At 35.4% G+C, this 27,980-nt stretch overlaps 1 protein-coding gene across 8 annotated transcripts in view; it reads right to left on the reverse strand.

Annotated features, from left to right (window-relative positions):
* The window catches only part of AGMO (alkylglycerol monooxygenase), a 668,498-nt gene extending 661,919 nt beyond the window's left edge, over positions 1-6,579 (reverse strand). For all 8 annotated transcript variants that reach the window (XR_014815905.1, XR_014815904.1, XR_014815903.1 and 5 more), the window contains exons 1-2: positions 6,306-6,579; positions 4,777-4,907 (exon numbers count right to left, since the gene is read on the reverse strand). Coding sequence is in view for 4 of the 8 variants with exons in the window: in XM_084977164.1 (XP_084833290.1) it covers positions 4,777-4,907; positions 6,306-6,431 (257 nt within the window). In the remaining 4 variants the exon portion in view is untranslated. The remainder of the gene's footprint in view (positions 1-4,776; positions 4,908-6,305) is intronic.
* Positions 6,580-27,980: the final 21,401 nt, after the last annotated feature.

The raw sequence follows: 27,980 nt of genomic DNA on the forward strand, positions 1-27,980 counted from the left end.
TAATAGCAATCTCTGAATTTACACAATTGATAAAGTGTGATTAGAAGGTCTCTAAGGTAAAAGTTAAGAAGAAACGAAGCATTCAATCTAGCAAAAATAACTAACAAATCAGCAAGTTTTTAAAATGTATTTTATTGGCATAGGGTGTTCTTTTAATAATTTTCAAAGTTAATAAAAATGTTAATAATAAAATCCCACTGGCATTGCATAAATGAATTTCTCTCTTATTTTGGACACAGAATAGCTGTTTATTAAAGTCACCAGGCCAAATAATAGGTACTCATTTGATAGAAATTTGATGTTGCCAAAGACAGTATTGCCTCTGCCACTAAAGTCTAGTATAAAAACACAGTACACAATTTTCCTTTATCCTCTAGTCCTACCCTCAGAAGTGAAAAGTATCTCAAAGAAGTTTAATTTCCTCCTCTTTAAAAAAAATTTTTTTTTGATGAATTGAAACTTTCCTGTCAAGAGTGGAAAATTCCACAGCAGACATGGCCAGTAAAACTGTGGATATGTATAGTGGAACATTGCAGACCTAGCTCCATAGTAAAAATTGGCAGTGGCCCACATGTATTAAAAGCAGAGTGTCCCTAACTTACTTGAAAATTTACCTACTTAAATTATCCCTCCAACCTATTGCAATTTGATTTATAATCTGCTGTTTCAACAGAATAAATGAACCCATTAAAAACAAACATACTGTAGATATTTATATCAGGAATAAAATTTCTCTGGGGAGGATACAATTTATGGAAGCAGAAACGTTGGAAGGAAGTAACAAATTGAAGTCCCGGTTTTCTAATGAAGGATTGGAAATTGAGTTCTGCTTCAACAAGCAAGGAAAAAAAAAAAAAAAGACGTCATTATTTTTCACTCGTTAGCATTTAAGTCAGTAGCAGGATATTTCACAAATTTTAGATAGATTTTTAAAAATAGCTGTAGTCAATATTTTGTTAAGTTTAATTCTGTATAGTGCCTATACAGGTAATTGATAGGAGGCAGATTATCTGCCTATGATACACCACGTAACTACGAGAAATACACATCGCTGTCTATAACTTCACGACTAGATTCTGACTAGGAAGGCTGCCTATTGGATTCCAGAAGAGCAAAACAGATGCAGGCCTGCCTGGAATCTGGATCTTAGGACAGATGGACTTTTATTACACATCATGGTCTGTCTGACAAGCTTGTAAACAAGATAGAATCTTGTCTATGATTAATATTTCCCCTTATATAAAGATTTGAAAGATACACAGACATCTTTTCTATCAATATGGTAAGCATGCTACTAATCTTCAAGGTACTTGGAATTTTATATAATAATGAAATTGAGATCCTCAAATAAATACTGTTTTTCCTCAAAGTCTGCACACAGCCTTTCCATTATATGAATGGCAAAGTGGAAAAACATGTTCAAGGTTTCACTTTGATTTCCACAACTTCTTTTGTCAGAGGCACACGCCTATTTGAAATTATTATCCAAAGTATAATTCCTCACAAATGGATTAGCAAACGGTATACTACCATTTTCCTTGCAATCACGTACTTTAAGGACGTGGCAAGCCCCCATTACTGGTGTAGAAAATGAAATTAGTCCCTCAGAGGGAATAAGACCAATGCCATGTTAATCTAACCGTCAGCTGTTAACCATTTGCACAAGGATTCCCCTTGATACTGTGGCCTCAACTGAAATATTGTTCTCAGAGTTTCTGTTAACCCCCATTTCTCGTCTTGTGCTGAAATTGGATTGAGGGGAATAGATCCTAAGGAGCGGCTTTCCTCCTCTGCTTATATCTGTTAGTTTTTGTAATAGCAACAAAATAAATGAAAATATTTAAAATTTTTATTTTCAGATCATTTGCTTTGCTGAGATCTTTTGGACAAACGACTATGAAAAATAAATTTTTTTGTAAAACTTACAAAGTTATCCACAGTTCATAACTTAGAATTGTGAACAAAGAAGAAGCAATATGCTGTTCTCATTTAAAATACAACCATAGAAAAATACACTCCAAATTCAAGTTCACAACCTTTTACCTTTCCTTCAAAGGGCACCAGAGTTCACAGTTTGTGTTAGCTTAAGGAGTGTTATGAGTGGTGGGATGTGAAGAAAAAGAACTGCAGGCATATCCCTGAAGGATTAGTTTGTTTTGGTTTCTCTCTCTCTTCTCTCCTTTCTCTCCTCCCTCTCTCCCTCTCTCTCTCTCTTTCTGCATTTACCTTATATTTTGGAGTTTCTTTTTTAGCAGAAATATCTATTTACTCCTTGGTTATCCTGTTAGAACTCTGTGCCTTTTTTTTTCTCTTTTTTTAATAAGAGTGTTGAACAGAAGTAGAGTACTTAAAACACATTAGTTTACATTCCTATTTGTTACAATATTATGATAATAGAACAATCTAAATTTCACTTGTGACCAAAGTCAAGTTTAAAAAGTAAAAGAAATGCTGAAGCCTTCGTTCAACTTGATGCCTGGCTGAGTTCTTAATAAATTCATTCCAGCTCAACAAAATATGTGATCCATAATTGTACCTGCAGGGCACTGCTCAGTTATCAAGTTATTTTTACAGTTCATCAATTGTCTGATTTCCATAAGCCTATACACTTAAGTTTCTGAGAATGAGCTACATACAGTAAACAACTGGGCATTTTTCGATAACCACATATTCATGCCCCCTTGAGTATGCTGTATGTATTTCTTGTTCAGTTCTGTCCAAAGGAGACATGAAATAGAGGAAATTATTTGTAATTATAGATTCTTAATTAGAGTATTCTGTAAATTAACTGCAAATAATTTGAGATATTATTCTCTGACTCTGAAAGCAATGTGCAGCCATATGAGTAGTTTTTCAAAGAATTGTTATTATGATGACTATTACTACTATTATTTTATAACTATTAACTTTTTATAGTAACATTTATGAAACCTATTTGACCTTTAGGTTTACTTCCTATCAAAACAATTTTATGCAATTATATGAAATAATTTTACCTTTTCTCAGATATCAAGTTTTCATTTTATTTTTAAAAATCCACCTTGGTTTCCCACTGGGTGGTTCATACAAACATTCCAAAGCAATGAGCACTGGTCAGAAGTAAAGCTCTTAAAACAGTAAAAGAAGCAATGGGTGGGAAGCAGGAATGAGAACATTCATCAGCGGAGTAAAGCACAGATTTCTCAAGGACTCTTCCCTCACCCTCTGCTCTTTGGAAAATTCTCATGTACTGAAGAGCCTTCCATTCATTGATATTTCTTCTAAATACATTATAATTTATTCTTTCTCAAAAGTACTAGGTCATTTCTGGTTTACTGATGTTTGGTCCCTTCATCCTCAGACTTCATCATCAACATGACACTATAAGAATATCAGATTTTTTTTTTTTCAAAAAACATCTACCATGTACCAGACATCATTCCAGGCATAAGAGTTAAAACTATGAATGAAGAACACCACTTTTCCTCAAGTTGCATGCAAGCTAGCAGGAAGGGCGGGGAAGCAAACACTTGAGCTTAATAACTTGATACAATTCTATCATGAGGTAAGCACAATATTCCATAGTGAATAGAGCCCATAGTGAAGTGGTATATAGCAGAGGTTGGAATACAGGCAAGATTTGCTAAAAAGGATGACTCTTCAAGAAAAGTTCATGTTTAGACTTAAGAAATGAGTGAGTGTTGGTCACGTGGATGGTCATTTGAGACATCTGGCAAGAGCAGAGTATGGAAGGAGCAACTATTGCAAAAGGGGAAAAAGGAGAGTTCCTGTCATGCTCAGTGGAAATGAACCTGACTAGTATCCAGGAGGACACAGGTTTGATCCCTGCCCTTGCTCAGGCGGTTAAGAACCCAGCATTGCTGTGGCTGTGGTATAGGCCAGTGGCTGTAGCTCTGATTCAACCGCTAGCCTGGAAACTGCTATATGCTGCAGGTACAGCCCTAAAAAAAAAAAAAAAAAAAAAAAAACAACAACAACAAAAAAAAAAACAACACTAGGGGGAGAAGAATGAAGAGACCAGAAGCAAGACTGGATAAACAAATGCTTTCATAGATCAAGAAATAAATTACACTCAAGCAATAAGTAACCTGTGAAGAATTTCCACCAGATTCACATTATGGAAATGTTTAGCTGCAATGAAGTAGGGCTAAAGACTGGGATATCGCTTGGGTGACCACTGTAGTAATCCAGAGCTTTTTGTGACTTTGACCAGAGAATGTTCATACCCCAGATTGCTCTAGTAGTATGTGAATCTGCCTGAGGCCACATTAATTTTCCAGTAGAAAACTACAACATAACTCAGGACCAGGACTAAGGTAAGGTAAGTGAGATGTATGCCTTGCCCACAAAATTTAAAGAGGCACCAAGAAATTCAGTAATCAAGATAAATAATACATAGAGCAATATTTTTTCTTTTTCAGCCACACCCATGGCATATGGAAGTTCCTGGGCCAGGGATTGAATCCAAGCCACCAACAGCACAGCTGAATCCTTAACCCACTGAGCAAGGCTGGGATTGAACCAGCACCTCCACAAAGACAAGCCAGCACATTAACCCACTATGCCATAGCGGGAACTCCTAGAGCAATATTTTTAATAATGAATGTAAAAAAACCCATGATGAACAAAATATCAAAAATTTAAGTAACAACAGTAACTGAGTTCTTTGGGGAATATATGTAAAAATAGATGAATTCCACATATGATGAGTTTCTTTTTATCCTTATTTGGAGGATTTCAGTTTATTCACTCAATGTTGTTAACCATCTAATTTACCTTGGAAGTCGAGACAGAATACCAGCTGACATTGATGTTAAGGCATCATCCAGACGACCTGGTGGCTTCCCTTTGCGTATCCAGCTGACAACCAGTTCAAGCAGCATCAAGGAAATGAAATATGGGGTTGCCTGGAAAGGAAATTGCAGAAAAGAGATGCTATTGTGCTCCGTATGAAATTCTTCCAAGTTTCCTGATTAGTCATTCCCAAAGTGGGAGGCCCAGAGTGATAGCTCATAGTAGAAGAAGGTATGTACCTATCCTAGAGGATAATTTCCTCCCAACAGGCAAAGAAATCTGATCATTTCAGTCACACATTAAACAGGTGCTCAAATTCCATCATCTGATTTGGACATGAAAAATAACCATGGATGTAACCATGATAATTCTGCCAAGAAAATAATAAGATTAGAAGGGATGTGTTTCAAGTTAGATCTAAAAAATACATTTTAAAGTAAGAGCAATAATCAGAAACCTATAGTCTACATGACTAAGAAAGATCCACATTAAAAGGCTTTCCTTAAAGATGCATGTGATTCTAGTCTTTCATATTAGAATTACAAGAATAACAAAATTGACACTGTAGAACAAAAACTTTGCTTCTGAGTATTTTAGAGAATAAGGTCATTTTAAATGTTTTAGACATCATTCAAGTTTTAGTCATTCAATTGTTTCTTATATAATAGAAAAAATATTTGTCATCCACTATTGATGACAAATATTGGACTAGGTTTGGTGTTATAATATAAAAGTAATGATTTATGAAGATGTGAGTACCACATTTTTTTCTTTAAAAAATCCTGAAAATTTTATGGGTTTTACTCCATTTGGAAGCTGACGGTAAGCCTTGAAATTTTCTAAACTGAACTCCCAAGAACATATCCTCTGATGTCATTTTTTTCTATTTCTGGTCTGAACTAGTAAGTGTTGTAGGAATAACTTTGACAGGGTGGAGAACTTCAGTATTCAAGTTCTAATTCTGGTTATTTCCATTTCCAATCACAGCCAGGAACCAGAAGTAAAAAGTGCCTCTGAACACTTGAGAGTTTCAAAGAAAACTTGGTTTAAGTTCAAATTTAGGAAGTCAGGGTTGAACTCAGTCAGCTGTATATCCATTCTGTAGAAGCACTTTGCTAAAATGAAAAGGAAATGGTTTCCTGGGAGGTGGAAGACAAGTTTTCCCTTTAGAAACAAAATTATTACAAAGTTTACTAATACCATATAACAATTTGATACTGAGTTTCTAATGGCTAGATTTATAATGCTATTTGTATCCAGGAAAACTTTTTAAAATTTTTATCATATTTCACAGTGACATTCCAGGGAAGAAAATTTTCATAGAAGATGGTTGTGGATATGGTACAGAAATTCAGTTCAAATGGAAATTCCACTTTTGCTCCATGTTTTTTGAAACAGTTATTGTTTATTAGAATTATTTCAAGAACGAAAGTGCACAAAGCCTTAAAATGTGTTTAACTTACTTCTTATGAAGAGAAAAGCAAGAGTAGCCTCTTCCCAGGGTATCTCACCTTTTGTACATAATCAGGCACCTCTTCTAGGGCTTGGAATGACGTTTCATTGGGCTTCATCATGTAAAACATCATGCGAATTCCCTGGGAAACCGAAACATCCTGTTGGGCTTCTGGGTTCTTCATCTCTGCCCTTGTCTGACTCCCAGCTGGAGAGTACTTGGTGATTCAGTGGTTGAAGCCAGAGGCGAACAAAGAGGACGAGATGTGCTGCACAGATCAAGCCCTTTGTCAGAGAACAGCTAGAAACAAAGCTCCATAGAGTACAGCCAACAGCAGATCTGTGTAGAGAAAGACAGGAAAATACAAGGATCAGGAAGAAGTTCAGAGTTCATTGGGCACAGTCCCAAAAACAGGCACGTGGGAAAGGGGGTGGGGAGGAAGGGCTCCTGCCCAAATCAAAGGTAGTGCAGTTTGGCAGCAAGTGGAGTAACTTATCATTTAAAAAAAGAAAACACAAACAAACAAACAAACATATGATACCTTCTTGGAAAGGAGAAAGGAAAAAAAAAAAAGTGATAGCAAGTGAAAGTTCATTCTGGAAAAGTGGGCGGAAATTCAAGACTCAAATCACATAAGGAAAATACATGTTTTACTCTCTTTTGAAATCCACATTGTGTTCATGTTTAGTCTCCCCACAGCCATATTTCGTGAAAAGACAAGGTGCTCTAATCTCAGTAAGAATAAGTTTGAAAGTCAGTAAGTACTGAAAGTATCTTACTAGTGAGAGCCTATGTATTTCTGGATCTGTATCATGTTAACTTAGGAATGTTTGCAAATCAATTTAGGGGCATGTGGCTTATTATCTGATTAGCATTGTTTAATGGACTCTCAACTATTCACATCTGTATTCTTCTTAGCACTAATATGGATTCTGAAGAAGCTGTTAAGGTGTTGCTAAGAGATCTTATCTCTGTTTTTCCAGGAGGAGCATAGGTTGATTGTGCCTCTCTTAGGTAGACTAGAGGGCACTGAATTGCATTGCCTGTGAGTAAGTGGAGATTTTCTGATTAGCTTTCAACCCAGAATAGCTCTGGTCATCCTTTGGCTACCACCTCATCTTTTAAAAATGTTTACATAGATTTATTAAACTATTAATACATGATTGGGGAGAAATAAAAAGAAACTGTAGGTAAGCAACAATTAAATTACCCACAGACACCATTAACATTATGGTATATGTAGAGTCAGGTGCACTACCATATGACATATTTATTGCTAAAAATCACTGTACTATGCAATGAAACCATGGGGCTAATGAGAAAAATGGGATTAGGGTGCAATATTCAGAAACTTCCTCATGGTCCATAGGAGAAAAAAAAATTGGAGCCTAATAAAACATGGTGGCATATTTTTATACATGAATGTTATATGGTGGAGAAATGCATAAATTCTACAATAAACATGGTACTTAATCTTGAAAAAGACCTGACATAGCAATTTGTTTGTGGAAGTGGGTTTTGGGAGAGGCACAGATTGTGAGTTACCGGGAGTATGGAAGGAGACTTATCTGAAATCATGCATGAAGTTGTAAAACAAGAGATCTGGATACCATGGCTTATGACATTCATGGGGACTGAGAACACTGGTTTAAAGGCATGTGTACATGTGTGTATTTTGTATCTTCCTAAGATTTTCTATTCAGTTAGGTACTACCTTTAGTATTTACCTGGACTTTCTCCCTGACAAAATTACACACAAGCATAGATGGCATGCTCAAATTATTCCTGAATACATTATTCCTATTGGAACAAATTTTCACATGTTATATATACACAATGGAACACTACTCAGGCACAAAAAAAGAACAAAATAATGCCATTTGCAGCAACATGGATGCAACTAGAGACTCTCATACTAAGTGAAGTAAGTCAGAAAGAGAAGGACAAATACCATATGATACCACATATATCTGAAATCTAATATATGGCACAAATGAACATTTCCACAAAAAAGAAACTCATGAACTTTGAGAACAGACTTGTGGTGCCAAGGGGGAGGGGGAGGAGGAGGGAGTGGGATGGACTGGGGGCTTGGCATTAATAGGTGAAAACTATTGCATTTGGAATGGATAAGCAATGAAATTCTGCTGTATAGCACAGGGAAATAAATCTAGTCACTGGTGATGGAACATGATGGAGGATAATGTGAGGAAAAGAATATACACATATACACACACACACATACACACGGCTGGGTCACTTTGCCATACAGTAGAAATTGACAGAACTCTGTAAATCAACTATAATGGAAAAAATAAAAATCATATAAAAATTATAGAACTGACTTACTTTAAGGTGATTCCCATAACAAATGAACAACTATGGACATCATATTTAATAAAAATGATCCTATTAGTCACAATGTTTTACTACCTGCTTTAAAAATTTTTGAAATTACAAATATTACACATCATAGTAGAAATAAAATCCAAACAACATAGATGCATATAAAGTAACAAGTAGGAGCACACCTTCCCCTCACCAAACACATGCATGCTTCTATTCACCTTCACACTAACAACTTATCCTGGTGGGTATTCTGTCATACCTGTTTCTCTCAACAAAGGTTAATTATTATCATTATAATTATCATCATTTAACATTTAAACATACACACATTGATTCTGTTAAATTTACCACATTAAACAAAGATAGAGCAACTTTCCTTCTCAAGGTCAACAACCTGCCAGGAACTTTCTTCCATTCTGTAGGTGGTGATAGAGCATTTCTTTCTTCTTTTTTTTTTTAACTGGCTGCACACTTGTGTATGTATTCCAAGCAGGAAAACAAAATGATTTTAAGTATTTTAAGTAGCATAATTTTAATACAAAAATTAATTACCAAGATGATGAAAGAAGTAAAAAGCCAAATGGAAATGAAGGGGCCATCTAAGGATTAATACCAATAGGAAGCCACTAGCATCTTTAAAGTTTAGGTACCAAAGGAGGAGGCTGTGTGACTAGAGCTTAGGGGTTGTGGTCACACAGAGAAAGTAAGAACCATAAAGGGCTTATCAGTCAGAAGCAAAGAAGGAATTACAAAAAAGTGTACTAAGCCTTCTCCCTTCTTGCTGTGACCCAACCTCCCAACAGTATTTCCCCTTGTCCTAAAGGAATTCCTAACCAGTTCTGGGAGGAGCCTAGAAAATGGAGTTTGCAGAGGGCGGCCCGGGGAAAGTGAGCAGGGAAGGAAAAGGGGAGCAATGGATCCGAGGAAGGAGTCACCCAAGCACACCATCATAACATATTTAAATGTTTCTACCTTGTTGTGCAATTAAGCATAGTCTTCAAGTTGGGCTAATAAATTTAAGGCACTATGAACATTATGGTATAAACATCTTGTACGTCTGTGCACATTTTCACAATTAGATTTCTAACACTGGAATTAATTGCATTGTTGAAGGCTGAATAAAATTTATATTTTGGTAGTTACTGCCAAATTCACCTCCAAAATCGCATTTCCCTCTTGCTAACACTGACTACTCTCAATCTTTTCAGGTTTTAGCCAACTGATGACAAATGACATCCTGTTTTAATTTGCATTTCCCCAGTGACTTTGAAAATCTTTTCAATGCATTAATTTGCCATTTGTTTTTCTTTGTGTGATTTATTTTTAATATACATTGCACATGATTTTATTATATTGATTTATTCTTGTATTGATTTATTCTTATATATATATGTGATTTCATACATGTGGCAAATGTTCTCAGTTTTTATCTTTATTTTAACTGATAGATATATAGATAGAGATGTGTTGTCATATAGCAGTTGTAACTTTGTGTTACTATTACCTTTTATTTTATTACTTTTGACTTCGGGTCTTACGAATTTTTTTCACCAGAATTCTATAAAAATGATCTTCTCTATTTTCTTCTAGAATGTTTACAGGACTTTTTAGGTGTCATTCATTTGGTCAACTGGAATTGAATTTTGTATATATTATGAAGTCATTATTTCATGTTATATCCTCCCTACCTACTTTTGATGGATTACAGCTCTTCCCATACCATTACTTAGAGCCAATACTTTTCACACTATTCTTCTACTTTGCTAAACTGTTTCTAGGCTTGTCACTCAGTTCCACTGATGTATATGTCTATTCTTGTGCTGGAACCATACTGTCTTAATTACTGTAATATCATAATAAATTCTGGTACCTTGTAGAATTACTCGTATCAATTTTTTTTCAGAAATTCTAAACTATTTTGTTCACATTTGCTCTCATGAATCTATCTAGATGAAACTTGAAAGAATTCTATTGATATTTTAACTGGAACATCAATACATGGTTGATTTGGAAGGACTGACATCACAGGTGCTAAGTAAACATGACTAGAACAAATTAACCTATATTCTACAATCATTTAAACTTAGTTCTGTATTTAAATAATGCCAATCCTAACTACCAATTCTTGTATCCCTTATTTTCTACACTCAATTTTTTTCTGTACTAGCTTATATTGCAAAGTTTTCTCTTTTTCCCACAAATTTACATATGAAATTGCATGTCTTACTATGTTCTTAACGCTATTTGAGAGTAATAACTTGGCTAAATATAAATCTCTAGTTAACAACTGATTATTCCTCAAAAGAATTCAACAGAGACAAACACTTCTGCTGGAAATCTGTCAGGTGTGGCCAAGGTATGGAGAATTAAGCCTATACTAGAAAGAAGGAAAAACCAAGATAGTTCCAGGTGGCTTTCTGTCCAAATATCTTTGTCAGAACCTTCTAGTCAATGGGCCTTGTTGGTAGTCTCTTCTTTAATTTAAAGTAGAAATGCTTGAGAAGAGCATGGTATGAGTGGCAAGCATTCCACAAGAGCATAAGACCTGAAAATCTGCTACTCTTAGTGCCCACATTTGCAAATAACTCAGCACAAAAAAGACAAAAAGACATCAGACTCTTTTTGTAATGAAAGGTCATTCTAAAAACTGATTAGGCAACTCTAGTGATATTGAGAACTGCCCATTCAGGGAAAAAAAAAAAAAAAAACGATTTGAACAGGGTAAGCATAATATAAATTGTCAGCTAAATGGGGAATTAGAGTAATAATGGAGTGAGCAACAAAATTGTAGCAAACTCTAAAGAACATAGGAAGAGCAGATGCAAAGAGAAGCCACTATCTCTAGGGGTGGGCTAAGAAACTTGCTGGAAATTGTGTTGGAGGAAGATGACCTACTAGCTGGACCAATTGGAAGCAACTGGGAACTCATCACCCCTCCCCTGTCCTTGGAATATATATACCTTCTGCCCATACTCCCTACAGCCGGAGCTGTTTTCAAGGACACGGTCTTGAGAAATAAATGTGCTGTTGAGACCATCTGGACTGAACCCAGTCAATGCTTCTGACATGTGGGTGAAGAGACCTACTTGGTTTTTGGCTGCCTTGGATATAAGTTTCCTTGCCTGCTAAACCTGGCATCTCCCAATTTTGAGTGGCCTTCTTTGGTCTTGCCCCTGGTCCATGCATGTGGGACAGTTTCAGATTTCACCTGGGAAGATTCTAAGATGACTGGGAAAATCTTTACCAGGAGGACCTCACCAAAGGACTTCTCTACAAAACCACCTGAGGGTAAAGCTATTGGTCATCAAGCACTACAGGAACTGGGCACTTGCAGGGCACTGCCAAGTGATCACAATAAACCAGGGCAGAAAGCTTTTTCCTTCAACAATGACTGCCCAGGGCCCACTTCTGGCAAAGCCTAACGTCATGTTGGCCAGCTTAGGACCAATATTTAAGGGCTAAGAACCATTTTCACAGATCAAGCAACAAAGTGTGAATTTAGAGAAGAGAAGCAATGTTTCTATAACCAGCACAAGACCTGGCACTCCTTACTAATTGTAAAACATCTTTGTCATCTCCTCATGTACGTGATACTTAGTCTCAATAAGGCTGAAATTATAAATCATGGAAAAACAATTTTCAAGGAGGGGTTCATTGTAAGAAAAGGGAAGTGGGAGAGTTTCTACACAGTTTTGAATTTTCTTTTAGTATTTAATCCTTCAGATTAATATAAAGTCTGAGTTCAATCTGACCATTTCTTTTCCCCTAAATTATCTGTTTCTGTTTCTTGAACACTTGTAGAATATTCTTATGCCCTTACTTGAAATTAAATCATTTTGACCTGTTATTTCTTTGTTAGGAATGTTTTAAAGAGATTTAACATACTTAAATCTCAGATTCTAACCTTCTTTTCCTTTAAGGAAAATTTTTGCTATTTTATTTTTGCCTATTCTGTTCCATTTATTTTTTATACTCTTAACAAATACGATTTATCTCTTTAGCAGATCCTACTTCTCTTCTATGACCATATGTTGTCTCTGACCATTTTCATCTCTTGTTTTCTAATGCTCTCCACTTTGCTCAGGCTTATACTTTAGGTATATTTTACTTCACTGTTCCCTTTTTTCTTCTGGTCCAACTTTAAATTCTATAATAAATAACATCATTGTTTTCTTAAATCCTTAACTCTCTTAGTACTTCTATTATGTCCATTTCCTATATAATCTCTTTTTTTTTCTTCACATATATTTCCTATTTAACTTCTTCATGTGCATAAAACAGCGCTGCCTAAAATCCTTCTCAATTACCTAAGGAATAACACTCAAGAAGATGGCTTTCATTACTTCTGGCAATCTCTTTCCCTGGCCTCATCTCCAATTTGTTTTTCCTTGAATGGGTACAGACCTTTTTGTGCTTTTTTTCCTCTCAAAGAGCCAATAAATAAAAACAAAAACAAAAAGATATGGGTGACTATTCCTTGGTATTATACCTCCAGGTCTATGTGGCACTTTGCAGTTTGTTTATCTTCTCAGTTCCCTCCAAGGGCATAGAGAAGGAATTTTGAATATGACGATCTCCACCAGTCTCTGTGTGATTTTTCAGCCTGCTGGAACCACTTTAGTCGTGGCCAGCTTTTGTCATCTTGGCTCTCTTTTCCTTGACTTTTTTGACTCTAATCATACAAAGTGATCATTTAAGGTACTCTTATTGTAACTTCTCTTTATAGAGGCTGGAACATCCCTGGTGTATTATGGAGGGCTTCCAGTCAGAAACCTTGTCTTTTGGAAAGTCTGACAACTGGGAATAATGAGATTTTGTTTATGGAAAAACCTCTCAGCCTACAGTCTTTCTCTTTTGTGAGAAATTTTGTGAGAAATTCTATACTCCCTTCAACCCTCTTAGAAGATTCCATCTTCCTCTTCTGTCATTGGCACCAAAGGCCAAAATGATTCCAATTAGAGTGGGTCAAGCTCTGCTATAGTTCTCACCACCAGTCCTGATCACGTGCAGATTACAGCATTCATCCACTGCAGCAGAGGGATCAAACTCTGCCTTTGCAAATTTTTTTTTTTGTTGTTGTTGTCTTTTTGCCATTGCTTGGGCCGCTCCCGTGGCATATGGAGGTTCCCAGGCTAGGGGTCAAATCAGAGCTGTAGCTGCCAGCCTGCGCCAGAGCCACAGCAACTTGGGATCCAAGCCACATCTGCAACCTACACCACAGCTCACTGCAACGCCGGATCGTTAACCCAGAGCAAGGGCAGGGATCGAACCCGCAAACTCATGGTTCCTAGTCGGATTCGTTAACCACTGCGCCACGACGGGAACTCCTGCCTTTGCAAAATTTGGTTGGAGAAATAGCTCTTTGTGTAGTCACTTTTCTACCAAGTGTTAAGGATAACACATCAAGGTGAATGTCAAAGTGGATGCAAGAAAGGAGACCCTCATTTTGTCCTTAGTGTTAACATAATTTTATCTCTCTGAATAAGGGGATATGTAGTTAGCCATTTCCTCTAGAACTGATGAAGTTCTTTCCTGTATTAATGTGCTAAAGCTGCTTTAACAAAACATCAAAGACTGAGTGGCTTAACCAATATAAATTTATTTTCTCACAATCCCAGTGGCTATAAGTCTAACATCAAGGTGTTGGCAGATATGGTTTCTTCTGATGCCTCTCTCCTTGGCTTGCAGATGGATGTTTTTTCACTCTGTCCTCATATAGCCTTTCCCTTGTACACACACATCCTTGTTCTCCTGTTCTTGTTTTTTTTTTTTTTTCCTTTTTGGTGTTGGCGGGGGTTGGGGGGGAGTGCCTCTCTAGGATGTGGAAGTTCCTACACCAGGGATTAAAGCTGTGCTGCAGCAATGACATGAGCTGCTGTAGTGACAATGCTGGATCCTTAACCCACTGTGCCACCAGGGAACTCCTGTTTCTCCTATTTTTATAAAGCTATCAGTCCTATTGGATTAGGGATCCACCCATATCACATAATTTAACATTAGTTTTCTCTGTAAAGTTCCAAATACAGTCATATTTGGGGGTAGGACTGCAACATATGAATTTTGAGGAGTCACAAATCAGTCCATAACATCACTTTGTATATCTTTCCTTTCAGTCATTTGAGTCAATTTCTGGGAATTAGACTGGAAACCTGGTCTTACATCACCATCTTTAAAAGATGTTTTGTTTTTCTTTTTTAGGGCCACACCCACAGCATATGGAAGTTCCCAGGCTAGGAGTCAAATGAGAGCTGCAGCTGCCAGCCTACAAGACAGCCACAGCAACACCAGATCCGAGCCACATCTGTGACCTAGACCATAGCTCACTGCAATGCTGGATCATTAAACCACTGAGGGGGACCAGGTATCAAACCCATGTCTTCATGGATACTAGTCGGGTTCATACTGCTGAGCCACAGAGAAAAGTCCTGAAAGTTTTTTTTGAAGATTATAAAAATACACGTGTTCACTGTAGAAATATTTTTAAAATGCAGAACATGCTTAAGTAAAAAAAGCAAATCATCATAATGTCACCAATCAGACTAGAGCCTCATTAATATTTAACTTTCATCTTATGTTTAAGGTTTTTTCAGGAACATTATTTTATATAGAGAGTTCACACTGTGTACAGTTTTAGATCCACTTTTTTTTTTTTAATTTGGAAGTTACATGATAAATGACAAAGCCTAAAAATGGAAGATGCCTTGGTCTTTAAATTGCTACTCGGAGAAGAGCTACCCACCAATCAGAACATTATGTAAGCAATATTTACACCTATAATGCGTTTTGTGTTTCTTTTGGTACTACTTGAGGCTAATGGCACCCTAGTCAATATAGACAAAAAGGCATTGGAGGGTTTTGATCAGAACAATCACATAATCTTACATAGGTATTTTAAAACCATCAATCTGATTTCTATGTGAAAAAGATAGACTTTAGAGCAGGAGAATGAAAGCAAAGGACTATTTTGAAGTGACCATTAGAGTCCAGGCACTTTCTGCCTGAAACTTCCACTAGAATGACGTCTGTGGAAGAAGTGAGAAGTGGAAAGACTCTGGATACATTTTGATGGTAAAGCAGATATGGTTTACTAACAGACTGGGTAAATGAACATGTAGAGTATCAAATTTGGCTTAAGCAGGTAAAAGAATGGTGTGGTTATTTACTACAATGGACAAACTGGGTGATTTGGTTTTAAAAATGATATGAGATGGCTATAGACATCTAAGTGGAGATGATTCTAGCAATTGGATATATAAATCTGAAGTTCAAAGCTCAAAATAGGTGTTGTGGCTGTGGTGTAGGTAGGCAGCTACAGCTCTGATTCAACCCCTAGCCTGGGAACCTCCATATGTTGCAGGTGTGGCCCTAAAAAATACAAAAGACAAAAAAAAAAAAAAAAAAAAAAAAAAAAAAAGCTCAAAAAAGAATTTGTTATAACCAGGAAGAAAAAGCACTTACAAGAATAGACTAACTACGAGCTAAATATAAGAGTGATTTCCATAGGAGTTCCTGTCGTGGCGCAGTGGTTAACAAATCTGACTAGGAACCATGGGATTGTGGGTTCGGTCCCTGCCCTTGCTCAGTGGGTTGAGGATCTGACATTGCCGTGAGCTGTGGTGTAGGTTGCAGACGCGGCTCGGGTCCCGCGTTGCTGTGGCTCTGCCGTAGGCCGGTGGTTACAGCTCCGATTCGACCCCTAGCCTGGGAACCTCCATATGCTGCGGGAGTGGCCCAAAGAAATAGCAAAAAAAAAAGACAAAAAAAGAAATGATTTCCGTATAAAGATTCTTCAACTATATTCATGTGCATAAACAATACCCATTTTTAACTTGAATACTATGCCAAGCATATTTATTTAATTTTATAAAATGTTTACAGTTCAAATACAGAGTATAAATAATATTTTGCATATTACTATGAATAATCTCAGTATGGAAGTAATTGAATATTCCTATGTTAAATATTAGTAAGTACATACATTAATAGTAAGAAACTGCCAATATTTTTTTTCCAAAAGGTATGCACCATTAGCATTCTCACCAGTATGAGAGTTTCAGTTTCTCTGCATGCTTTATAAAAGTTGGTATATCTAGGAGTATTTTTATTTTTCATTGTTTTTCAGATTTATATAGGCACAAAATTTGTGAACAATATATAAGTTTTCTTGAAAGTCCTAAATATAAGACAGGGTACCAACAAACTCCTGGAAGAGAACACAGGCAAAACATTCTCGGACATCAACCTTACAAATGTTTTCTCAGGTCAGTCCACCAAAGCAACAGAAATAAAAGCAAAAATAAACCAATGGGACCTAATCAAACTGACAAGCTTTTGCGCAGCAAAGGAAACCAATAAGAAAACAAAAAGACAACTTGCAGAATGGGAGAAAATAATTTCAAATGAGGCAACTGACAAGGGCTTAATCTCTAGAATATACAAGCAACTTATACAACTCGACAGCAAAAAAGCCCAACAACCCAATGGAAAAATGGGCAAAAAACTTGAAGAGACATTTCTCCAAGGAAGATGTACAGATGGCCAACAAGGACATGAAAAAACGCTCCACATCCCTGATTATTAGAGAAATGCAAATCAAAACTACCATGAGATACCACCTCACACCCGTCAGAATGGCCATCATTCATAAGTCCACAAAAAACAAGTGCTGGAGGAGGTGTGGAGAAAAGGGAACCCTCCTGCACTGTTGGTGGGAATGTAAGCTGGTACAAACACTGTGGAGAACAGTACAGAGGTACCTTAGAAATCTATCCATAAAACTACCATATGACCCAGCAGTCCCACTCTTGGGCATATATCTGCACAAAACTTTCTTTAAAAAAGACAGATGCACCCACATGTTCATTGCAGCTCTGTTCACAATAGCCAAGACATGGAAACAACCCAAATGTCCATTGACAGAGGATTGGATTAGGAGGATGTGGTATATATATACAATGGAATACCCCTCAGCCATAAAAAAGAATGAAATAATGCCATTTGCAGCAACATGGATGGAACTAGAGACTCTCATACTGAGTGAAGTAAGTCAGAAAGAGAAAGACAAATGCCATATGATATCACTTATGTCTGGTATCTAATATACACCACAAAGGAAGCTTTCCACAGAAAATAAAATCATGGACCTAGAGAACAGACTTGTGGTTGCCCAGGGAGAGTGGGGGAGGGAGTGGGAGGGATTGGGAGCTTGGGGTTAACGGATGCTAACTATTGCTTTTGGAATGGATTAACAATGAGATCATGCTGTGTAGCACTGAAAATTATGTCTAGTTACTCATGATGGAGCATGATAATGGCAGAAAAAAGTATTTATACATGTATGTGTAACTGGGTCCCCATGCTATACAGTGGAAAAAAAATTGTGTTGGGGAAATAACAATAAAAAAAGAATACATAAGTTGTCTTAATGCAAAGTTTATTACCTTCATTCCTATTTTATTCCTATATATTTGAAGGACAATTTTTTTAGACGATAGCTATGTATTGCCAAAATTTTAATACTGTCTCTAGGAGTCTTTGAATCTTTTGTATTAATACTTTTCCTTAGAAAGTGGCACCATATGAAACCTGAATCACTCTCTCTATTTTCTTAGATCAGATTTTATTACTTTTGGCCAAAGTCCTTTCCACGACTTAGAAGGCAAAGATCAGGTAGAACGTGATCTTTAAACAAATTTATGACATGCAGTTGAGTTCAGAGCACAAAAAACAAATAGTATTTCAGAAGTCATTTCTTGACAATCCCATCAAGCTAATACATCTCATTGTTATTTTAACAGTAGTCACTGCCAAAGAGCAACTCAAAGTGCTGCACTCATATCAGTGTCAGAATGTATGTAACTCGCTCTTTATAGGATTGATTTTGAGTCAGTGTTGGAATTAATCCAAATGCACAGTGCAGAATAAAGGAATGTGGAAGATCTCAAGAGTATTTCTGTAAATAGCTCATGAGAGTCTCTGCAAAGAGAAAGATTTCTTTTGGAAAATATGTTTGGAAAACAAAATGATATGAATACCTCTTAAATGTTAATCATGTGTATAGCAAATATTTTAAAATTCTGAGAAGTCCAGTCCAGGAACAGGTATATTTATTTTATTTCGTTCACCTTGTAGTTTCTTCACTGTAATGTACTACAGAATTCCTGTTAACCTAACACTTGCAAACACCTCTGAGAACATGTATTACATGGTGCATGGTTGGGGGTTGCTGTCTTGCTTAGGGTCTCTGTAGGGTTGTTTATACTGTGGGGAAAAAACAGACACCTATTTTTGGTAATAGCAATTAATTCTCACTGATTTGAGGAGAAATCACAATGAGAGGCTTACATATTCCTAAAAATAAGTAAAAAGACAAGATTAGTTAAGTGTTCTGGACTACATACACAAGTGTGTTTCTAATAACACCAGTAGATAAGACAAAGTCTTTTTTTCTAAATATCCATCACAGGAACTGCTGCCTGCTGATGAAAAGACCTGTGAACCCTCTTTTATGAAACAGAGTAGAAGCAATTCATCGAAGACATAAATCCAGTTCTTATCATTCTCTAGGACATGTGGTTAAGAATTTCTCTCTAGTTGCAATACCAAGAATAATATGTTCCTCCTGGACAGCATTTGCGTTATTAAACTTTATGGGTGCTATGAATCACCTACCTAATCATGTTTCCCACTTTGGATGGTTTAAAATGTATCTTAGAGACAAATTTATCACATAAATCTAGCAAGTGCGCAGGATTCAAGTGATGGCATACTAAACTCACCCCTGGATCCACATGGATTCTGCCCATATTTTTCTTGCTTAATCTGTATTACCTATTTCACTTAGTTTTGTTAAGTTTTATTGAGTGTATTGGTGTAACAAGTTTAAATTTCTTCTTGCCACGAGGTAACAAATTTTTAACATTATTCAATTATTTAATGAGTTAAAAAAGCAATTCTCTAGTTAGATAGTGCTCCACTTTGATAGGCATTCTCAGAGGGCACCTGTAAATTTTTTCTATCTTCACAAAAGCACAGATTGCAATTAAGGAGAGCCAGCATTGTACGGAATCACAATGCTTGTGACACCAGTGGGGAAAAAAAACTGATTCATATCCAAGCAAATTGCTATAGTTTTTGTTCATTTTCAATTTTAAGTATTAAGTCCTAAAATAAAGATATCAGTACTTTTGAATCTTAGAGATGATTTTACTTCAAACTTTTTCTTGGTAGAAAGGGATTAAATTTATTCAGTATTTTGTATAAGGAAATGTGCTGCTCTATATTTCAAATATGTGACTGGGATACCTGGATCCTCATTTGAGGGCAGAGCAAATAAGCCTCTATAGCAGCATTAGAACAAGTGCCTCTGAAGAGCACATGCCTCTGTATCACTTCCCCATGTCTTCCTTCTCCAGGAAGTTCAGGAATCCTACCTGGGGCTCAGGGTTCCTTGTTGGAAAAGAAGAGTCCCAACTTGCTGATGTATCCTGAATGTAAAACTGTGCCCTAGAGGCTGGATGACTCCACAACACTGTCAGAACTCGTTTACCTTACCATTAATCACTGTGCTATTGTTGCCTTCACCTGGTCAAGAATTTTTAATTTCAGCTACAATCAGAAATTTGTCAGATATCCCTGTTCATTTTTCCTGCCACTTCTGGAACATTACTGCACATCACTTTCACCTATCCTGTTCAAAGAAATAAACTGGATGCCTCATGATCTGCTTGCTGCTTTTTCATTCATGAAAAAAACTCTGCAGTCATAGGAGTTCTTTAAAATAAGCAAAGATATCTCACACAAACATATGCAAAGGCACACACTTTCTGCCCCTTCCCTACTCCCTCAAGAACTACATCAAAATTTAAAACTTCTACTCCTCAAAGGTTACTGTTAAGAGAATAAAAAGATAACCATAGGCTAAGAAGAATTTTTACAAATCCTGTATTTAATAAAAGACCTGGATCTAGAATAAACAAATAGCCCTCAAAACTCAGAACTCAAACGCAACCTTTTTTTTCATATAGGCAATAGGTTTGAAGAAACATTTCACCAAAGATTATTCAAATGGAAAATCAGTACTTAATTAATTCTCCATTTCATTAACCATCAGAAAAATGCAAATTAAAATCCTTATCACTAACTAAAGTGGATAGAGTTTAGGAGACTGGTGATGGTGAGCATTTCTGAGGATGAAGGAACTAAAACCTTCATATACTACTGGTAAGAATGGATAGTGGTACAAATCACTATGGAAGGCTATTCGGCAGTTTCGTTAAAAAATTAAATATAGACTTACCTTATGACCTATCCATTTAACTCCTAGCAATGTACTGAAAAAAGCAAAAACATATCCATGCAAATTGTGATACACATGTTCATAGAACATTTGTGTTTATAATAGACAAATAACACGAATACATAGGTTTGTTAGATAACATGCAAGATATTCCTATCTCCACAATGGCTTTCTAGGGAATATTCCATTGTTCTGTCAAACTTTCCTGCACAGCATACATCATACATCGGGGAATCTACCTTGATGCTTCCATTTCTCTTATTTCCCATACCTAGTTTAACATCAACTCCTGTAAGCTCTACCAAAAAAACCAGTGTAGTATCACAACCACACTTGTGAAATCAACATAGTGGGACTTGAGTAGAATTTTAAAAATAAAACAGAACAAAAATCAATAATAAAATTATTTCAAGATGTCACCATTCCTGACCAGTGATAAAACTAAACTTTATTTCATGAAATTCTGTTTCAGTCATATACACACTGCTCAGCCTCTCTAATTTGGATTCTATATACATATTTAGAACTTAATATGTCAATATTGAGTTCATCATTGTTTATCCCTGCTCCCCTCCTCCCATCACTAGCATCTAGGCTGTGTATCTTTCCTCTGTCATACCCCTGGGAATACTGACACTTTTTAAAGTACAACTGTTTCTCCAATTTGGATACATCCTGGATCTTCCCACTCTCACATCCTTTCTATCTTCCAGTCTTGTCAATTCTGCTTCTCCTGATACTGGCAAGGTATCTGCTATCAATCAAAGAGCTTAGTATGTCAGCTTTTCATGTATGGCAAAAACAAAAACAGAGACAGAGAGACTGAGACAAAGACAGGGAGAGAATGTTTGAGGCACACAATTTCCCAGGATTTTCCAGCTTCATAGGTATTATTATTATTATGACCTAATTTGCAAACATCCATGCCTATCTCTAGGACTGTACAATGCCCTACTGTGTGCATTCATGACTTGGGTAGTAGATTAAGAGCCTAGATTGAGCCTGATGTAGGGCAGAGACCTCTAAGCCCAAGGGCAAAGGGAGCATGTCTGGCAAGTTCCAGCTCTATGTCAGTTCCATCCTACAGAAGTTTCCTACAGCTATGTGGCAATGATGGATTTTCCCTTTTTAAAAAAAATCCATTAGTACATGATTTATAGTCTTTTTACCTTTACCCATTTTGTGCTAAACATTATAATATAAAGAACAAACAAGGCCTGTAATCTCAAGGGACTCAAAATTTAAAGGCTCACAGTATCATTAGCATGAGAGCCATGCATACAAGTTAAACTACAGATAAAATATTTATTTATAAGTTATTATGTAATTTCATAATTTTATTTTTGTTGCATATAGTATATAAATTATTGAAATTAAAATTGCATAATTAATGTATACTATAAAAACTGTATATAGTATTTAATATCACATACTAACATTATTTTTTAATATCTGATTTTCTTTGAAAAAACTACAGAGGATGTAATGTTGAAAAACATCACTCTTCTTCCTTACATCAATCCTATTCCCTAGAAACAGAATTCTATTGGTTATATTTTTTTGTCTGTTCTCTATTTTTTGGTGTTTTAGTTTTTATTTTTTGTATTTTTTCTATTGTTTGTAATTTAAACTGCTAGAAGCTATTTCCATGACTCTCCAATATTGATTCATCAGTTTCCACTATTGACCACTGATCACCTTGTCCTAGAAACTGAAGATTTAGCTCACTCATGACATCACACTCCTTCACATCTCCTGTAAATGTCACTGTTTATAGGATTATTTATACTGCTGTTATGATTGTAATTTTAAATATTTTATTTTCACCTACAATACTTGTTCAACTTTCACTGGGTATCTCTCACCTATTTTTTAAAATAAGTTTTTTTGAGTTGAAGCATAGTTTATTTACAATGTTGTGATAATTTCTTCTATATAACAAAATAATTCAGTTATACTTATACACTCATGCATTCTTTTTCAACTTTTTTCCCCCCATATAGACCAACACAGACAACTGGGTAGGGTTCCCTGTGCTATATGGCAGGTCCCTGTTGGCCAGTCATTCCATATATCATAGTGTGCCTATGCCAATACCAAAGCCCCACTTCATCCCTTCCTCACACCTGTCTCCTTTAGTAACCACAAGTTTGTTTTCAAAGTCTGTGAGTCTGTTTCTGTTCTGAAGATGAGTTCATTTGTATCCTTTCTTTAGATTCCACATATAAGTGATATCATATATTTGTATTTCACTAACTTCACTTAGTATGATAATCTCTAGGTCCATCCGTGTTGCTGCAAAGAGCATCATTTCATTCTTTTTTATGACTAATACATATTCTTTATCTGTTCCTCTGTTGATGGACATTTAGATTGCTTACAAATCTTGGCTATTGTAAATGTGCTGTAATGAACATTGTTGTACATGTAAGGTGGAACCTCACAGTAATTTTGACTTGCATTTCCCTAATGATTAGTGATGTTGAGCATCCTTTCATGTTTTTTGGCAGTCTGTACATCTTTGGAGAAGTGTCTTTTTATAACTTCTGCCCATTTTTTATTGGGCTGTTTTTTTGATATTGAACTGCATAGGTTGTTTGCATATTTTGGAGATTAATCCCTTGTCAGCCACTTCATTTGCAAATATTTTCTCACATTCTGTGGGTAGTCTTTTCAATTAGTTTATGGTTTCCTTTGCTGTGCAAAAATTTTAGTTACGATTCATTTGTTTTTGTTTTTATTTTCATTACTATAGGAGATGGATCCAAGAAGCTATTGCCGTGGTTTATGTTAGAGTGTTCTGCTTATGTTTTCCTCTAACAGTTTTATAGTAACTGGTTTTATATTTAGACCTTTAATCCATTTTGAGCTTCTATTTATGTATGGTATTAGAGAATGCTCTAATTTCATTGTTTTCAATTAGCTGTCCAGTTTTCCCAGCACCACTTATTGAAGAAACTTTGTTTTCTCCATTGTATATTCTTGCCTCCTTTGCTGTAGATTACTTAACCATAGATGTATGTGTTTATTTCTGGGCTTTCTATTCTGTTTCATTGATCTAATTAACGTTTTGGGTTTGTGCCAGAACCATACTCTTTTGATGACTGTAGCTTTGTAGTATAGTCTGAAGTCAGGGAGCCTCATTCTCTCTGCTCCATTTTTCTTTCTATTGATTGCTTTAGCTATTTGTGGTCTTTGTGTTTCCATACAAATTTTGAAATTTTCTGTTCTACTGTGAAAAATGCCATTGGTAATTTGATAGGGATTGCACTGAATCTGTAGATTGCTTGGGGAGTGTAGTCATTCTGAAAATATTGATTCTTCTAGTCCAAGAACATGGTATATCTTTCCATCTGTTTGTATCATCTTTCATTTGTTTCATCAGCATCTTACAGTTTTCAGAATACAAGCCTTTTATTTCTTTAGGTAGGTTTATTTTTTCTATTCCATTCTTTTTGATGTGATGGTAAATGGAATTGTTTCTATTATTTCTCTTTCTTATCTTTCATTGTTAGTATGTAGAAATGCAATAGATTTCTGTATATGAATTTTATATCCTGTAACTTTACTGCATTCACTGATGAGTTCTAACAGTTTTCTGGTAGCATCTTTAGGATTTTCCATGTGTGGTATTATGTCACCTGCAAACACTGATAGTTTTATTTCTTTTCTGATTTGGATATATTTCTTTTTTTTTCTCTCTGATTGCCATGGCAAGGACTTCCAAAACTATATTGAATAAAAGAGGTGAGACTATACATCTTTGTCTTATTTGTGATCTTAACAGGAATTCTTTCAGTTTTTCACTGTTGAGAATGATGTTAGCTGTTGATTTGTCATATATGGCCTTTATTATGTTCAGATAGCTTCTTGCTCACTTTCTGGAGTTTTTTTTTTTTTTCCTTCCTAAATCAGTGTTAGATTTTGTCAAAAGCTTTTTCTGCATCTATTGAGATGATCATATGGTTTTTATTCTTCAGTTTGTTAATGTGGTGTATCAAACTGATTGATTTGTGGATATTGAAAAATCCTTCCATCGCTGGGATAGCAAACCAAATCCAACAATATATTAAAAGGATCATAGGCCATGATCAAGTGGGCTATATCCCAGGGTTGCCTCCTATTTTTCTTAGCAGCCTTGCTCTTTCCTCCACCCTTCCCACCAGTTTCCATTTCTATGGCACATATTTGGTGAACTCTTCTTTTACATAGTCAATGTTAATAACAATGTGAATTTGTTTTGCCTCAAGTCTTAGATAATTTGTCCACTTTAAAGGTTAAAAATAAGTAAACAAGATCTGAATTACATGACTGTATAAATATTGTTCACTTCTGGCCAAAAAACTTACAAGGATTATATTTCTTTTTCATATTTTCCAACGTCAGGAACTCTGGACTATTCAAAGAAAATTCTTATTTAAGACACTATCTGAGAGTTCTCTTGTGATGCAGTGGGTTAAGGATCCAGCATTCACTGCAGTGGCCTGGGTCACTGCTATGGCATGGGTTCAACCTCTAACTTTGGAACTTTCACATCCCACAGCTGTGGCCAAAAATAAATAAAAGATACTCTCTGAAATGTTTAAAACCATGCCACATTTTAGTTTTCTTTATAGATTTATGTTTTGAATATAATTTACTTGTTTAGTTTTCTGCAAATGTTAGTTGCTTTTTTGTTTTATATACTATTTGCCTTTATAATACCTCAAAAATTATTTTTTTCCATCTTTCAATAATATAATCATTTCCAATGGTGCTTAAAGCATGGTCTGCAAAACCCTATGGTTTCCCAAGATTCTTTCATAGACTGAAAGGGCAAAACGATTTTTAAAATCACACTAACACATTATTTGCTTTTTGCCCTGTGTGCAAAAGCAATGATGGGCAAAACTGCTCGCAACAAATTATACTAGGAATCAGTATACCCTTCACCACTGCACACTTATAGGGCAATACAAAAAGGAAAAAACAGTTACATTTCTACATGTCCTTGCTGAAGCAATTAAATTATTCATTTTATTAGATCTCAACACAGCTTTGTACTAATCTGTGTGACAAGATAGAAGTGTTCAACAAGCCCTGCTGGTGCACATTGAAGTATGTTGGAAATCTCAAAAAAAAACCTTTATGATTGAGTTATGGGCTTAATTATCCACTTTGTTCATGGAAACCATTTTGACATAAAAGACATTTAACAAACTATTATTATTCCAACTTTGGTATTTAGAAACATTTTCAAGAAAATGGAGAACTGAAGTCTGCCAATTCAACAAGAATTCCAGCTTCTGAATGGAAAAAAATATTATCTTGTTGAATTTGTATAGGCCATCATTAGCTTAACAGCATAATTCAGTGACAGATATTTTCCAAATTACCAATGCATATTGTTCCAAAATCATGCCAGCATAAGGAAGATCTATTCAAAGTGCAACAGCTTTAATGTTTAATCTTAATGTTTATTTTTAAAAAGCTTTAATGAGGTATAATTGACATAACCAAGCTGTACATATTTAATGTGCATTGATCCTATATCTATATACATCCATGAAACCATCACCATAATCAAGATAATGAATGTATTTGTCACATCTAAAATTTCCTCCTGGCCTTTATAATAATACTACATATGGTCCCCAATTTACAAGAATTCAACTCACAATTTTTGAACTTCATGATTATGTGAAAGAGATATGCCTTCAATAGAAACTATAGTTCCAATTTTGAATTTTGTACTTATGATATGTAATCCAGTACTCTTAGTCAACAACTTGATCACAAAGTTAAACAACCAATACAATTTCAACCATTCAGCACCCATGGAGCAATTTGGTTTTTTTCAGTGTAGTATTCAATAAATTACATGAGATAATCAACACTTTATTACAAAAGAGGTTTTGGGTTAAGTCATTTTTCCCAACTGTAAGATAATGTAAGTTTTCTTGCATGTTAAAGGCAGGCTAGGCTAGGCTATGATTTTAGATAAACTATATGTAAATTCATTTTCAACTTTATGATATTTTCAAATTATGATGAGTTTATCAGGATTAACTCCATCATAAATAAAGATATGTATATATTCCACTTCTGCCCCCATAAATGAGCCCCTAATTCCAGTTCCAGCCCCAGACAATCACAAATATACTTTGTCAACAAATTAGTTCACATGTTTAAAACATTCCTTAAATAAAATAACATTTATTTTCTTCTGGTTTCCTTCACTCAGCATTTGTGAGGCATCCAACTTGTATATATCAATAGTTTATTCATTTTTATTGTTGAATGGTGTCCATTACATGGGCTTACCATAATTGTTTATTCACGTATCTGTTGACAAACAGAGTTGTTTCTAGTATTTTATTATAACTAATAAAGCTGCTAATAATCATTCACATACACATCTTTATATGATGGAATGCTTTAATTTCTCATGGGAAAATACCTGAAAGTGAAATGGCTGGATCATAGGGTAAGTGTATGTTTAACTTTTTAAGAACTGCCAGACTGCTGTCCAAAGCAGTTATACAATTTTACAATTCTACTAACGGTGAGGGTATTACAGTTCCAGTTCATATCCTTTGCAATACTCGGAACAATCAGTCTTTTTAAGTGTAGCTTTTCAAATAGGTGGTGAATTTCAATCCTGAGTATTGTTTCATGTGCTTATCTGCCAACATATAACTTCTTTAGTGAACTATCCAAATCTTTTGTCCATCTTTTCACTGAACTGTGTTTTTAGTTGTTGCATTTGTTTGGGTTTTTTTTTTTTTTCCTTGAGTTTTCAGTATTCTTTATATATTTTGATATGAGTCCTTTATTAGTTATGGTTTGAATTTATTTTCTACCAATCTTTGGCTCTTCTTTACATTCTCTTAGCAGTGTCTTTTGAGGCACTTTTAAAGTTTTTTATTTTGATGAAGTCCAACTTAAATTTTTATTTTATGTATTGTACTTTGCTGTTACACCTAAAAAATCTTTGTCTAACCCATAAAACCAAATGTTTTCTCCAATATTCTACAAGGTTTATAGTTTTAAATTTTAAATTAGGTATATTAAATATTTTCAGTTACTTTTTGTATATTGAGCAAG

The sequence above is a fragment of the Sus scrofa genome, chromosome 9 (genome assembly GCF_054392235.1).
Source record: "Sus scrofa isolate SSC_HxYL_T2T_F1_AM1 chromosome 9, Sscrofa_HxYL_maternal_Yorkshire_Landrace_v2.0, whole genome shotgun sequence".
In the NCBI taxonomy this organism is placed as follows: domain Eukaryota; kingdom Metazoa; phylum Chordata; class Mammalia; order Artiodactyla; family Suidae; genus Sus; species Sus scrofa.